Genomic DNA, 14,396 nt, shown 5'->3' with positions numbered 1-14,396 from the left:
CAAAATCACGGTTGTCAAATTCAAAAATTGTTTGAAAAAAAAATCTTACAAAAAACCTGCATGGAAATAAATTTACTTTGAAAAAAAGAAAAGGTTATATACTTTCTTTATGTGCCAACTTGATTCTGCTGCATTGTACCATTGTCAGTACCGTTAATTCTGAGAATGGTGTTGCCACTGCGCTGCTAATTTGCGGAGAGAGAGAAATTTATTAAGTCGGGCGATTTACCTTGCGTTAGATGTAGATTTGATCACCGATCCGAGCTGGTAAGAGTACAATCATTATACAACAACACTATTATACTGTCATGGAGTTGGAAGTTAAAAGCGTCTATTTAATCCTCATTGTAGCTGGAATCAGAATGGATACCAAATTGTCGGCGCTGGAAGCGGATATCGATAAAATGATCGATAATCACCTAATGGAGCAGCCATCGTCGCAATATATCCGTAAATCAGCCAAAAACTTGATTATAAAGCGACCCATTCAGAAACCAGCACCAACTAATTTTCAGCAAGGACCGATTACAAATACAATGGTTACAAATACAAATACTAGTTCAATGGTAAAATCATCAGCCGCTGTAACAATTGGTTGTGACTGTCACAGTGCAATTTTGAAATCAGTTCAAAACACAGAAGCGATTGTGAAAGCTATACATGAAACACAGCAAAAACAGGAAAAAAAGATTGAATCAATGGATACGATGCTGGTGCACCTTACAGAAATGTTGCGGACTGATCATTCCAAAACAACGGAATCTGTTTCTTTCAACAAAATCTCCAATAGTTCAGAGTTAGCTGCCCTGAATGAACGACTAGGTTCAAACCCCACGTATTTTGCAAAAATTTGCGCATGGTTGAACGAATCAATAAGCAAATTGGATATGCAGAATCGTATGCATCAAGCATTAGATATCATATTTCAAAGAGATTTTCTTCCACAGTGCAGTTGGTCTGGAGCTGGGCGTCCCGAAAAAAAGATAGCTATGTCCAGATTCACAAATATTATCAAACTGTTTGCAAGCGTGGGAAGCACGAGATTATGTACATGTACAGAAACTAATGTTAAAGAATTTTTTTTAAGGAAGCTGAAACATGCAAAAAGTCGTGTAAATTTGGATGGCAGAGTTGAGACTTCTTGCCACTATCGTTAAAGTTTTCATAATTTTTTTTATTTGCGTATATTACCTTCATATTTCGTTATCAAAGATATGTGATATTGAATTCCAAAATTTGAAATACCTTAAAGATATATATTTGAATTTTTATTTTATAAGTATATTTAGTTATTCTGTTAACATAAATGTTTCAGGAACTGGAATAAATATAACCGGGTTATCTTTAACCGTTGAAATAGCAGCAAGTTTACATTTGATTTCTGAAATATTAACCGCAGTGATATCCTTATCTAAATCATTATCAACGGCCTCACACATATGCAACACTGACGAATTGCAAGGTGTGGAAAAACATTCGTGATATTTTTTAAATTTTCTTCCATAAATTGTTACTCCTGAAGGTGTCTGTATTGCTGATTCGTAGCTTAAAACGGAGTAGGATTTTGTCATGAACCATTGGTTCCTATTGTCTTTCCTGAGACGAAAGTTGTGTTTGATGAAAGTTATTGTTTCATTCCTTTTTTGTACAACACGGGGATATGCTGATCGTTCCTGGTTTTTAACTTCATTTATGTGTCTTAATTCTATTGTGCGATTTCTTATTTGCTCTAAACAGTTCTTTTTGCCTCGTGTTACACGCTTCATGTGTTGCAAGAAGTTTTCGTAAGGATAAGAAGATATTGTATACAATGGTCCAAATCTACAGACATCTTCATACACATGATGCAAATTATGAATATTACTAGATTGTAGTGTTTTATCGTACACTTCCCCGAAGTTTTCTATGTAAAGATTCAAAAGTTGCCCAGCATATTCCCATTTATGTTCATAAATTGCTGATGAAAAAAAGTGTACTGCACAAAAGAGTAGCATGAAATGATTATAGGCATCATCAGTTATTCTACCCTTAAGGACTACCACACTGGCATACAGCAGAAAGCTCTGAAATTCTGTTCCTTTCCATACTTTTATACAATTTAAACCACGCATCCTTCGAGGAATTTCACTGGGCAACTTAAGCAGTCGCAAGGTTGTAGAAATTTCTTCTATGGCTTTTGGTGAAAACTTTGACTGTTTTCCTAACTTGCCCATATAAATTAAAAGTATTTTGCGCATTACACCCAGGTATAATAAATGTAATTCATCAGCTACAGGAATGTCCTTAATCATATCAAAATTGATTACATCTGTAAGTGGCGTTGGATTTTTATAATGCGTGGGATAGGCATTGGCTCTGAACAGTTCATCTGTTCTTGGTTCCCCGTTTATGCCATCGTAATAGGCTCGACGGGTTTCCGGATCTCGCACTACTTTCACATTACATTTCAAGCAGCCACTAGCGGAGTTGCACGATTTGACTCCTATAAATATGCAAATGACGTTATTTTTTTATTGTAATTGCTTATTATGATATAGTTTCTTACCTTTAATTAAGCAACGAGCTGGAGTATCCGCAATTATGGCCCGCAAAGACACTTGAAACGTTGAACCGTTAATCAGTATGCCGTTTTGTTGTAAGTGATTTAATTCTGTCACCATGGGTCTAAGATATTCCTCGACTAACATTGGTTTGGAATCACCACAATAAACTGCGACGACCAGCACTTGGTCTATAGCTAACCCGAACACTTTCATTAATATTGGCCAAAATTCAGTCACTCCGCTTCTATGCAGTGGAATTCCGTCAACGAAGAAATCTAGCCAGAGTGTTTCAACATTTGGCGTTGTTTTACTGTAACAGAAAACAAAATCAAAGATTGTGAAATAAAAAGCACAGTTTAATAAATTCTGTTTTACCTGAACTGATGCTGCAAACTACTGGCGATGCCCTGATACCATAACTGACCACCAACAATGGTAGTTATACTATTATTCTCATTGGAAACTGGAGTTTTAAGCAGCGTCCGCGCATCTTTCGGTATCATAAAAGATGTATCCTCACGTAGTATCGTCAGCAGCATGTTTAAGGCACGATGAGTTTGATTGGTCAATAGCGCCCAAATGCGAAGTTTATCTTCGAAAGATCGTCCTTCTACATATATATCTCCATCGCTAGAATCTTCACCAAATGATTCATACGAATCATCCGATTCTGCAAGTTCTTCTGCGTTATCGTCGGAACTGCCAATATCACAATCACTTTCACTATACGGTGTAGATTGAGACTCAACGTTGTCCAAGATGATATTTATTTCATCTACGGATATAAAATGTAAATATTATTAAATTGACCGCAAATATGAACAAAATGCTTCCCGTACCTTCGTTAACAGATGAGGAAGCATTTGCTGAACTAGTTTCCCCATGTTCTTCTCGCCATTGTTGTTGAAACAGAGCGCGTCGTTTATCACGGATTCTGTAAAACAATCCAGTTTTTCGCATCTTCTTCGGATACATGGCTTGAATTAATAATGTTTTCACTGCAGAATAATCAACTGTAATAACGAAGTTAACGGTTTGACAATACTTCTTCAATGCGAACCAAACCAAACATTGGATATTTGACAGCACTTATGAACCAAACACACCGCAAACGCACACACTCACAAAATCGGATGCTTCCCACACGATGACAGTCGGTTCGACCCATTTGGACCCAAACGCGACCCGATTGTTTGCTGGGTATTCGCCCGACAGCAACGTTTTTTTTGTAAATAAAAAGGCCTTTTGACTCGAAGGATTCGGGAAAGGAAAATATACCTATTGATAAAAAAGGCTAGCATAGCAAATATCGATCATCGCAGTACTTTGAAGCCTTTATGGCCTTTAAAACGTGAAATTTTCAAATCCTGGTTTTGTGGCTGCGTATTTTTCAATGCTGTCCATGCTAATTTTCCTATTTGAACGCGTAGGCAACGAAAATGTTCCTTTACCATTGTGTGGACGAAATATTTTGACAACACAAATGGACCAAAGATAGTGTTTATATTGTGGTGTTTTATACTCACAACTCCCAGCTTCGGAATTTTTAATATGAAAAAATTAACCATCTTGTCAGAAGGCTGTTAATTTCCATTAAAAAACACAAGTTCTTCAGTTTTTGTAGATAATTTTTCGATCAATTGTTTTTTTTTCGTTTCGTTTCTGTCTTTGGTGTACACTTCTTTTGCGATGACCAGTACACCCGACTAATGTGCTGTCGCGTACCCTCGTTGAGCGAAAAAAGGAAGAAGAGCAGTTCTGTGGCTAGAGCAGATTCTTCGAAGTGAGTTGCAGTACAGGCGTGTGCGTGTGACTGTGAAAAATCTGTGGAATTGTGAACCGGAAAGCATTTCAATACCGCGTTTAACCTCGATTAACAGCGAATTTGCCATCATTTGATACGAAATTCTACCAGGTACGTGACATATGAGCTGATGGGCTTGGAAATAGCGTTTCCGGAAACTATTATGCCCTCTACCCGGCATGATGTGCCATCGTGTGCAATGCGGAAAACAGGCTGTAAAGCCGCCATGTTTGAAGTTCGCCTGATGAAAAATTTTTAGCCTACAAATTGTAATTTGTTTTGCTAAATGTATGAAAGAAATATTTCAACCTGCTTCTAATTGATTTATTTACTTACAATGTTTAATTTAAAGGATCAGTAGCAAGTAATGGTCGGTTCACGCGTATATGTTGGCGGTTTGCCGTACGGCGTCAGGGAACGCGATTTGGAGCGTTTTTTCAAAGGTTATGGCAGGACAAGAGATATTCTGATAAAGAATGGCTATGGATTCGTTGTAAGTACATTTTCTTACGACAATGTTAACATAATGTTAAATTTGAGATAATGTTTTGTGCGTGTTTCTTTTTTCTTAGGAATTTGAAGACTATCGTGATGCTGATGACGCCGTATATGAGTTGAACGGGAAGGAGCTGCTGGGAGAAAGGTGAGTGTATATTTTATATGCACATTTTTCACGAATACTGCAGTCTTTTAAAATAAGCGTGGTTATATTCGATTTACTGTCTGTATAGTGGATCAGACAACTATAGCTAAAAAAGTGTGTTGTTGTTCAACGTGGATTAACCTTATTTTTGTTTTTGCTGTTTAATAATTATATTCATAGAGTTGTTGTGGAACCTGCAAGGGGTACTGCACGTGGTCCCAGCGGATACCGTGAAAGAGATCGATATGACCGAGATCGTCGTGGTGGAAGGTATGACAAGTAAGTATAGTAACGTGATGGGTGTCAAATAAGGAACCCTCCGATTAGTATTAATAACACACAATCCCTTGAACTGTTGGTTTAGATATAAAAGCAATTCCAGGAACAGTTCCCGCTATGGACCGCCGCTTCGCACCGAATATCGTCTGGTCGTGGAGAATTTATCAACCCGTGTCAGCTGGCAGGTACGTACTTTTTCATTTAATTACACGGGCTGAGGTACAATTGTTTATGTTGTGTACAATATGGAAAGAATCAGATGATGAAATAGATGTTTCGAAACATTTAGAATTCTATTATTTAACAATTATATAAAAGAGGAATTTTTTAAAATCGTTTCCTGTATTTTGGATTGGCTTTTATCATTACACCTTGCGGCAATCCCTCTACTTGGGATAGCATATTTATTAACAGCTGTGATGAATTAGTGTATTATTTGTTATCGTTAGTCCGTGTATTACAATCAATCTCACGTTTGCTACAATTATGATACTTTTTTTTATTCAAAACCTACTGTCACGCGATTAAGATTGTATAAATAATAATTTATAGTAATATTTATAAGATGAAATAACACCCAGAGACATGAGAATTTCCGTGAAGTTTGGATAATAAGTTCTTTGTGACTGACAAATGATCGTTTTTGCTACTGCTATTGATTAAATAGCCGATTAGTTCACTAATATTGTTTTGCGAATATGATGAAATGTTTGTAGATAGTTAATTATGCATAATCTTTCACTGTACTAATCACGCTTGTTACAATCGATTATTACCAATTTATATAACAATATGTAAAGGTTTGTTTTTTTTTATAAACATTTCAATGAAGCACGATTTTTTTAATCTTTTCTCTTGATATAAATTAGAATCTGAAACTACAGCTTATATTTGAATTATTATTATTGGAATATTAAAACAACAAACAATGTTTTAAGAAACAGGCATACAAAAATGCGCTGTTTGTCATATGTTAAATCTAGCGAATAACTATTGCACTGGTTCGTTGGTTACCTAATGATTTTGATTAAATTTTGATATAAATAGATTCTGCACAACATTCAACGACATTCTTTGGAGAAGAATGATCAGCATAGCTCATAGTGTTTTAAGAGTGAAATAATCAAACGTTCCAAGAAAGAAAACATTGTAATCAATATGAAACAATGTTCATTTTCCCATGTGCTTTTGAGCTGTTTTAATGTAATCGTGCTTTGTATTTATGTATAATTTTGAAAGACATTCGACATGGTTTGAAAATAAATGTTGCATGAATGTATTTTTACTAAAAAAAAATAGCATATATACTGCATTGGTGTAAGCTATTGTTTGTTTTAAGACTCGATTTTTATCTAAAATTGCAAATATTAATAACAGTTCGCTAGTTCTGACGGGGATCTTTATGATCTAGAATTTGTTAAATGAGATATGTTATAAATCTATACATGTTGAAATGAGGAGACGTAATTGAAAGCGGATTCGTTTTTGGAAGGAAAGGTGCATTGAAATATGATCTATTAGCAACATTTTCTATCATAGAAGCCAGCATAACAAATTGAAGTAAATGTAGTAAAATTGTATATGTATTATATTCTCTTTCTGTTAAGGCGGCTGCCCTTATTTCATGATGAGAGAGGTCATAGAACTAGGGTTTACACATTATACTGTGTGGTAGCGCCTGTTGAATGCAACACTTCATATGACTAGGGAGCGAATGATGGGAAGAGAACGTGCACGATCAATCGGATGAGGTCGTCAACAATCGTTACAGTGAATCAACATCGTTCAACTTCGTGAAGGACGATAAGCCCTTATGGAAGATGCCTTTTGGTTGGTCAAGAATAGGAATCAGCACGACACTACCGATCAGTTAGTGCTAAATGCGACAAAAATCATTACCAGACCATGGAGATTGATTCGATGACGGATGATGGATGTATGGCTCTATCCTCTAAACCACCTGACGGAAATCGGATGAAGATGAAGCGTAGTTCACAATTTCAAAGCATAAAAGAAATTATCATCTTACTTCGACAAATTATTCCGGAATCGATGCAAGCTTTAAAGGAATTTATGCTAAGAAGTCGATAAGCGTTGATACGAAGATGAAAAAAGAAGCCCAGCGAGGACAAATCATCGGGATGAACTCGCCCTGTACAGCACACATCTGTCACATTCTCCGGATACAGAATGGATAATATTGCAGCGCCCCCAAAGTTCTGTGGCCCAACGTAGCCAACAAATCAGAAAAGTACCGTTAAAGTTCCATTGGTTTCTCATTTCCTACTTTTTCTTTCTTACACAATCTCTTCCTACCTTTATCAATGGTACACTAATTCTTGAAAATTTTTCACATTGATTAATTTTGAAGATTTGTGCGAGCCCAAGGATCGATCGCTGCCCCTTGGTCTGGTCATCAGATGAACGTAGGAAGGGATGACGTTTTGAAATGGCTCAAACCGTGACCGATGAACTCTCACACGAACGATTCAATCGCAATAAGACAGCGCAGTCAGAATTTGGTTAAGGGGATCCTCGTCTTGGCGGCATATCGAATTCTACTTGCTTCAATCTCCAACGCAACGGGGTTTAGACGAATTGGAAAGACTGGAGTCGGGACTGTTCAGCTTACAAGATGATTTTTCCCACAACCGGTTACCTTTTTGTGTGCATAATCGCAGTTCTTCGACAGCAATAGGTCACATGCACCGATAAGGAATCTCGGCACATAATTGTGCTCTCCATATTCGCCCTTTGGGACGAAAGCTTCCGGACAATTGCAACGCCAGATGACGACGATGAAAAGGATGTCTATCTTACACGTTCTAATGATGGCAATGAGCGTACTCGTCCGTGGTTCTACCCGAAATTATCCGGTGCGGTGTGGTGCACCTGCAGTCTATTGAGGCCCTTAAACTAATGTCGGAACTTGGTGTAACCTGGACCAAGGAAGGGAGAGACCCTTCTACGCGCGAGTGAAGATGCGGCTCGGCCCCACTTGGATATGTAACGAGCGCGAACCGGCGATGCCATCGGGACCTGTCCATCCGAACGTCGTAGGCGTATGCTCTATTCCTTTTTTCTTTTCTATTTTCAAGCTTTGACTGCTTTCTTCCCCCGCCAAATGCGTGTTTCAATCCATTTCATCCACTCGAGAACATGGACATTCATCGATTGTGGCTGGAGAGAAGATGACACTAGCATGATGAGGTTTAGTCAGCTGAGATGATACCTGTTTATCAAACTTCGTATCATCGTCTATACTTTTGACCAATGGCAATGGTGCAGCCGCCAAACATTTCTTCCTTCGCGATGTTTTGGAAGATGAGCGTTTCTTGATGGTTCTGCGGTGAGCTGCAAGCGGAGGAAACAGCCGATCGCGTAGTGACTTCGTAATTCTCCGGGCATTGCTCTGATGACCCTTTCGTTCATCGGATGCCTTTATTCGCGCTGCTGGGTCTCGTCGATCGCATTCCCTTCGAAGAAGACATATTCCACATCAGAAGTCAGACATTATGTGAAGGACTGAATCTCCACCCCCTTTGGCAATTAGCGATGGTTGCAGCACAGTGACGGCCATGTCCCGCTCCATATCCACACTAAACACACACATGCATGATGAGAGGAGAGGTCAAATCTGTGGTTCTGTGAACATTATAAAGGAAAGACGATTCGTTGACTGTCCCAAATACCAAAACTGTGCCCGGCCGCTAAGGTAATGGTCGATTTTTTTAGATTTTGTTTTCCTTCTTATTTAATTTAAACGTTTCTTACAATCTCCGCCATTTTTTCTCTACGCGTGTGTTGTGTCAAGGATAATTCTATCGATGGTTATCAGCACGGAAACCTATCGGACGCAATCATATTAATTTCTTTTAATGTGCGAATTACCTTTCTCACTTACCAATAGTAATATCCTTTTGGTTATCTAGAGTAATGGGATGAAATATCGAACTAAATTGGGCTGTTCAGCAGGGAATTAGGGGAGAAACACGTACGTCTTTTCCTACTAATCTCTACTGTTTGAACATAGACTTGAATAATAAGCCACCTGAACGGGATAGATATTATTGAAGGACATAATGAAAAGAATCATAGAATCACTTTCTAGAGGAACATCATCATATGACATTCTGAGGTGGATGGAACTTGTATCGTGCGGCAAATTGAAGACAGAAAAGCCTCTTGAAACTGAAACGAGGAAGGTATCCCGGAGATAAATAATTATCCTCTTCAGAGAGAACTATTGGGGATAAAATGAAAATAATACTATCAACGAAAACGATCATCGTGCTTGAAATGAGTAGCTGCTAACCAGTATTGATATTCAATGAATCATTTTGCGATGTAAAATACAAGTGGAACAAAGAGTTAAACGTAGCCTGAAACTATTCAACGACAGTCCACCAAATAACAGTATTTGAAGGAAGGAAGAAATCACATAAAAAGATGATCTCAAACGTGCTCGAAAACTGGATTGTAACATTGGAAGCAGATAAGAGAAAAGACTTATAAGCGCAAGAGGAAAGCAACCGTTTCCAGGAGCATAAGTCATAATTTTCCTTGGACACCACCATGCTACTACTGCATATCCTGCATCGACAAATACCTACCTGCGCATCGTATTGACCACCAAACCAATGATTCTTTTCATTATGCCTGCAGTTTACAAATCATGCACAGAAATGAGGTCGGTTTCTGTTTATATTTTTGGATAATTCGGAGGAACTTTTGCGATATCTTTAAGTGCTTCAATTATTGGAAGCGCCATCGTGTATGGAAATCGTAAAGCATTTTTATTGTGCCACAATTTCTTAGACAGTAGTCCTTCCCTCGGCAAATAAGCTTTTACAGGATAAAACAATTTCCCTATTTTCCGCTATAAATCGATAATCATTCTTTTTTTTCAGAATATTTTAGTAGAAATGGTTTCCACCAAAGTGTTCTCTTCTAATTTTTGTTCGTATATTTTTCTCACTTATTTTGGGTTCTGAAGGATTTGAAGGACTACATGCGCCAAGCCGGAGAAGTAACTTATGCCGATGCTCACAAACAACGTAAAAATGAAGGGTGAGGCAACGATAACCATAACACACAATATAGAAATTACGGTTAAGTAACGTAATGTTTTATTTTTGCTCTTGATAAATTTCAGCGTGGTTGAATTTGCAACTTTGTCGGACATGAAAACAGCAATTGAGAAGCTGGACGATACAGAGTTGAATGGACGACGAATTCGCTTGGTCGAGGATCGTGGACGTAACGGACGGAATGGACGTGGTCGCTCGCGATCTTCCAGCAGTCGCTCCAGGTCACGTTCACGCCGTCGATCACGTTCTCGTTCTCGTTCACGTCGTTCGTCGCGCAGCCGATCCAAGTCGCGAAGCCGATCGAAATCGAAGAATGGATCGAAATCCCCTGAAAAATCTCGTTCACGTTCACGCTCAAAGTAAGATCTTTTTTGGTGGAGCATGAATTGAAAAGACACATTTCATAACGATTTTTTGGTTTTGTGTCCTTCACAGCAAATCGCGCGACAACAGCAAATCAAAATCACGTTCCCGCTCGCCGAAACGCGATCGCGATGAGTCCCGTTCTCGTTCGCGTTCGCGTTCGAAGTCGCATTCTCGCTCGCGTTCCAAGTCCAAGGATAACAAGTCGCGTTCACGCTCCCGATCCCGCTCCCGCTCGCCACGATCCCATTCAAGATCGCGCGATCGCTCGCAATCGCAGGATAAGTCGCACGATAAATCACGTTCGACATCACCCAAAAATAACGATCACTCTCCGGAGCGTAATGAAAGTATGGAGGATTGAGCACAAAAGTGTGCTGCTTTTAAAACCCATGTATTGTAACGGCGGAAAACGACTACGTTTTACAAAACATGCACCTCTACTTTATTCATTTTAAAATATTAATTATACTCATTAATCTACCATTTATGCATACCTCGACGATTTACCCCCTGCCATAGACGGTCCATCGAAATGTTTCATTAAAAGCATACAAAAGCAGAATCCAGACCAATTGAAAATCACACACACACACATATAAAGAAGGGTCTTTGAAACGTTGAAAAAATTATGAAATAGCAACAAAATGGTGAAAATGAAGTTTATCGGCATACCGCCAAACAAAAATTGTGTTTCTAACTAATCGTATCTTGATTCAAAACTATATTATTTGAGTGCCCGTCATGACACGCACTCATCCCATGTCATTTGTCTCGTTTATGGCAGGATTCTTGTGGTATGTAGAATGTATAATTAAACAAGTTTTGGATAATGCTGTCTTAGGTGTATTAGACAACGATAAGAGGGGGTTCTATTTTTATCTGCAGAGATAAAGGTAGTTGTACGTAATGGTGAAAATGGTAGAATTAGGTTTCATCTGTGTATTAACGTCATACACGCGCAGATGCTGTATGTTTCATAAGCAATTGGAACTGGCGGGAGTTTGATTTTAAATGTCCAATAAAAAAGGTACGAGCGTACAAAAATTCATTCTTGTCTAGAAAGAGGATATAAGTGGCATATGGTTTGCTTATGCACCCAAGTAAAGAATTAAATGTTTACACTTGCACTAGCTGATTCTTCTATTGCAAATTTCAACGGAGGAAATGCAATGTCTTACTTTGTCCCCGTTCCTCACCAAACCAAAACTTATGCATGCAAGCGTTCGGTTTTGCTTATTACTTTATCTCTCCTTTTACAAAACATATGTACAAAAGAAAAATAAGATAAACAAAATAAATATTTCAGTTTCAACATTAGTAGCTACGTTGTGGCTGTCTGTTACGTGTACTGTTAATACTATCGAAATCAACAATCCTCTCGTGGCTGACTTAGTGTATTAACGATGGACAACAGCTGAAAAAACTCAGTCTCTTATAATAGAAAACTCCGCGATATGGCACGAATTTAATTAAAAAAAACTTGAAGTTTTCAAACACTTAGTTTATTAGAATAACAACACATGTTAACAAAATATGCATAAATTTTACAAAGATGATGCCACATGGCATACATGATTCTAATGAGATTGTCTTTTTTGGCATTGTGGTTCTAAAAGCTAACATACATCACCGTATAGCTTAAGTTAATGCAGAGTGTGCATAATACCACCAATGTGATGATCGATGTAAGTGGCTACCGCGCTCTTGGGAGTTTCAAACCAGCTGGCACGTTTCGTCATAGTTTCTCAAACGCACAGTGTCCATAACTTGCTCGAACTTGGTAAGCGAACAAGGACTTTCGCAATTCGGTATTTCGATCTCCTTCGGATACTTGTCCTCACTGTTAAAGAAGTACACCATTTTGACTTCAAAATCGTCATCGAACGTTATGCTGTGGTGCAATTCAAACGCAATAGTGGCCGAAAAGTCCGGTTTACCGGTCGTCTGGTCGATTACATTAAGAGCGCGCATAAAGTTAACCAGCGTAACGTCGTGTCCGGAGTAAATGAAAATATTTCGCTCCGGTATCAGTATGCCCGAGCGTCGGCGAATGGCATTGTCCAGCAGTTCCGCCACGATCGCTCCACCTTTAATTTTTTTCATCAACGGCAACTCGGTTATGAGCGCCAAGCTACGTTCGGCAATCGGAAGCATCTTCTGAGGGAAAATTCCTTCCGTCCAATCGGGTAGCTCTAAACCAGCCGATCTCTCTATCTCAAGCGTATTGTACAGCAGCTCAACATCGAGAATGGTGCTGATATTTTGGCCAGTGCCTTGGCTAAGCGTACGAAACAGGGCCGCATTCTTTTCGTATAATTCCCGAACATCTTTCGGAGGGTACGCTTGCAGCCGTTGTTTCGATTGGTCGTACCTTGGACAGGGTTGCTTTTGAGCTAAAATCTGATCAGCAAGCGTGCAAGAAACAACGGGTCGGTTAATATTAATATTCGTTAACTTTATAGACAGCACCAACGCTTACCGTGTCACGATCACGTGGTAGTACATTGACCGCTGCTGGCTGCCATGGAATTGGCAAAGGGTTAGTGTTTTCCAGCGGAGGAAGAAATCCGGCTATAAAGCTCTGGGCGCTCATTATGCATCGCTCGGCGTAGCTGCTCACTATGGTCATGTGCTCCTTGGAGTATAAACCGTTCGGGGGAAGCAAACGATAATATCGCGGTCGTAACAACTTGCCAAGCTGGTACATTTGTTGAGATCCTTTCTGTGAATATACAACGACAATCAATTAGGGTAGTATACATGGGTTCACCCAATCATACCGCTACGCCCGTGTACCTCAGATAAGGCGCCTAAACCGCCCGTCCAGTGATGATTCCGATGTGGATCGTTTGGATAAAAATCGGTGGGAGAACGGTCACCGTGGCGAAAAATGATGCTCACCATCCGAAGCGTTCGCAATCCGGACTCATCAGTGCTGTCTCCGAAAGCCAGATAAGCCAGCATTACTGTTAAACACGCACCACCGAGCACTGCAACCGACACGGTGAGTCCACGCTTACCAGGCTGCATACAATCCGTACCCATACTCGACCTTGTTACTGGGCGTCCCGGATCTGACGAATAATGGTGACGGACAGTAGTTCTATTATTAACTCTTAATAGTGCATTATTCTTTACATAATGGGAGATCACGGGTTTGCGTCAAGCTATGCGTTTTAACTGTGAACCGTATGTTCGCAAGCGGAATTTTCGTTTCACTTTATATCTACCAGTGCTAGAGGTTACTCTCGTAGAAGGCACGTAACGTCAGTTCACTTTACAATGTAATGTGGCTTATCAAACCATTCCACTAAATCGTCCGCACAATGAGGACGAACAGCGAAATCTGATTTGGACATAAACAAACCAGATATGCCGTACGATGACAGCGTAAAGGAACACACAAACACTAATGCACAACTGTTGCACAACGCGCTCTGTATACAGAACATGATCTACAGGTGATCGCGATCACGCAACGGTGATTTTAACGTACAGGTTTTACATTTACGCGCTATCACACCCTACCTGAGGCAAATAAAATGGCATGTAAAATCGTTTTACTTTGTTTCATGGGAATCAATGGGAAGAAGCAGTTAGAACTGCTTACACGAAATTTTGATTTATTAGGCGAATCTTGAAGGAATATGCCCACTTGGAAAATCGGATGC

The 14,396-nt window shown here is 39.2% G+C and overlaps 3 protein-coding genes across 11 annotated transcripts; 1 reads left to right on the top strand and 2 right to left on the bottom strand.

The window, feature by feature from the left end:
- Positions 1-1,289: 1,289 nt before the first annotated feature.
- On the bottom strand, positions 1,290-3,742 carry LOC125764134 (uncharacterized). Of its 2 annotated transcripts, XM_049428033.1 has the most exons (4): positions 3,383-3,742; positions 2,919-3,318; positions 2,546-2,853; positions 1,290-2,482 (listed from the first exon to the last, which is right to left on the bottom strand). In XM_049428033.1, the coding sequence occupies exons 1-4, from the start codon at positions 3,516-3,518 to the stop codon at positions 1,290-1,292; spliced, it is 2,037 nt and encodes a 678-aa protein (XP_049283990.1). In that variant the 5' UTR covers positions 3,519-3,742. The 2 variants fall into 2 exon arrangements, with proteins under 2 accessions (XP_049283990.1, XP_049283991.1); XM_049428034.1 differs by having other exon boundaries at positions 1,392-2,853.
- A 534-nt stretch (positions 3,743-4,276) lies between these two features.
- Positions 4,277-12,042, top strand: LOC125764139 (serine-arginine protein 55). 7 transcript variants are annotated; one of them, XM_049428044.1, is made up of 8 exons: positions 4,277-4,458; positions 4,700-4,840; positions 4,920-4,990; positions 5,171-5,269; positions 5,373-5,454; positions 10,266-10,339; positions 10,425-10,718; positions 10,795-12,042. In XM_049428044.1, exons 2-8 carry the CDS (start codon positions 4,715-4,717, stop codon positions 11,084-11,086), a joined length of 1,038 nt encoding a protein of 345 aa, XP_049284001.1. In that variant the 5' UTR covers positions 4,277-4,458; positions 4,700-4,714; the 3' UTR covers positions 11,087-12,042. The 7 variants fall into 7 exon arrangements, 5 of the variants coding, with proteins under 5 accessions (XP_049284001.1, XP_049284000.1, XP_049284003.1 ...); XM_049428043.1 differs by having other exon boundaries at positions 4,278-4,458; positions 5,355-5,454; XR_007418437.1 differs by lacking the exons at positions 10,266-10,339; positions 10,425-10,718; positions 10,795-12,042 and adding exons at positions 6,877-7,520; positions 7,641-8,984 and having other exon boundaries at positions 4,282-4,458.
- A 163-nt stretch (positions 12,043-12,205) lies between these two features.
- Positions 12,206-14,121, bottom strand: LOC125764138 (lysosomal acid phosphatase). 2 transcript variants are annotated; one of them, XM_049428042.1, is made up of 4 exons: positions 13,864-14,121; positions 13,522-13,799; positions 13,205-13,447; positions 12,206-13,125 (listed from the first exon to the last, which is right to left on the bottom strand). In XM_049428042.1, exons 2-4 carry the CDS (start codon positions 13,768-13,770, stop codon positions 12,439-12,441), a joined length of 1,179 nt encoding a protein of 392 aa, XP_049283999.1. In that variant the 5' UTR covers positions 13,771-13,799; positions 13,864-14,121; the 3' UTR covers positions 12,206-12,438. The 2 variants fall into 2 exon arrangements, with proteins under 2 accessions (XP_049283999.1, XP_049283998.1); XM_049428041.1 differs by having other exon boundaries at positions 13,956-14,120.
- Between the last annotated feature and the right edge of the window lie 275 nt (positions 14,122-14,396).

Source organism: Anopheles funestus, chromosome 2RL (assembly GCF_943734845.2).
Source record: "Anopheles funestus chromosome 2RL, idAnoFuneDA-416_04, whole genome shotgun sequence".
Classification (NCBI taxonomy): domain Eukaryota; kingdom Metazoa; phylum Arthropoda; class Insecta; order Diptera; family Culicidae; genus Anopheles; species Anopheles funestus.
The sequence above is the reverse complement of the archived record's forward strand: the minus strand, read 5'-3'. Positions and strand labels throughout refer to the sequence as shown.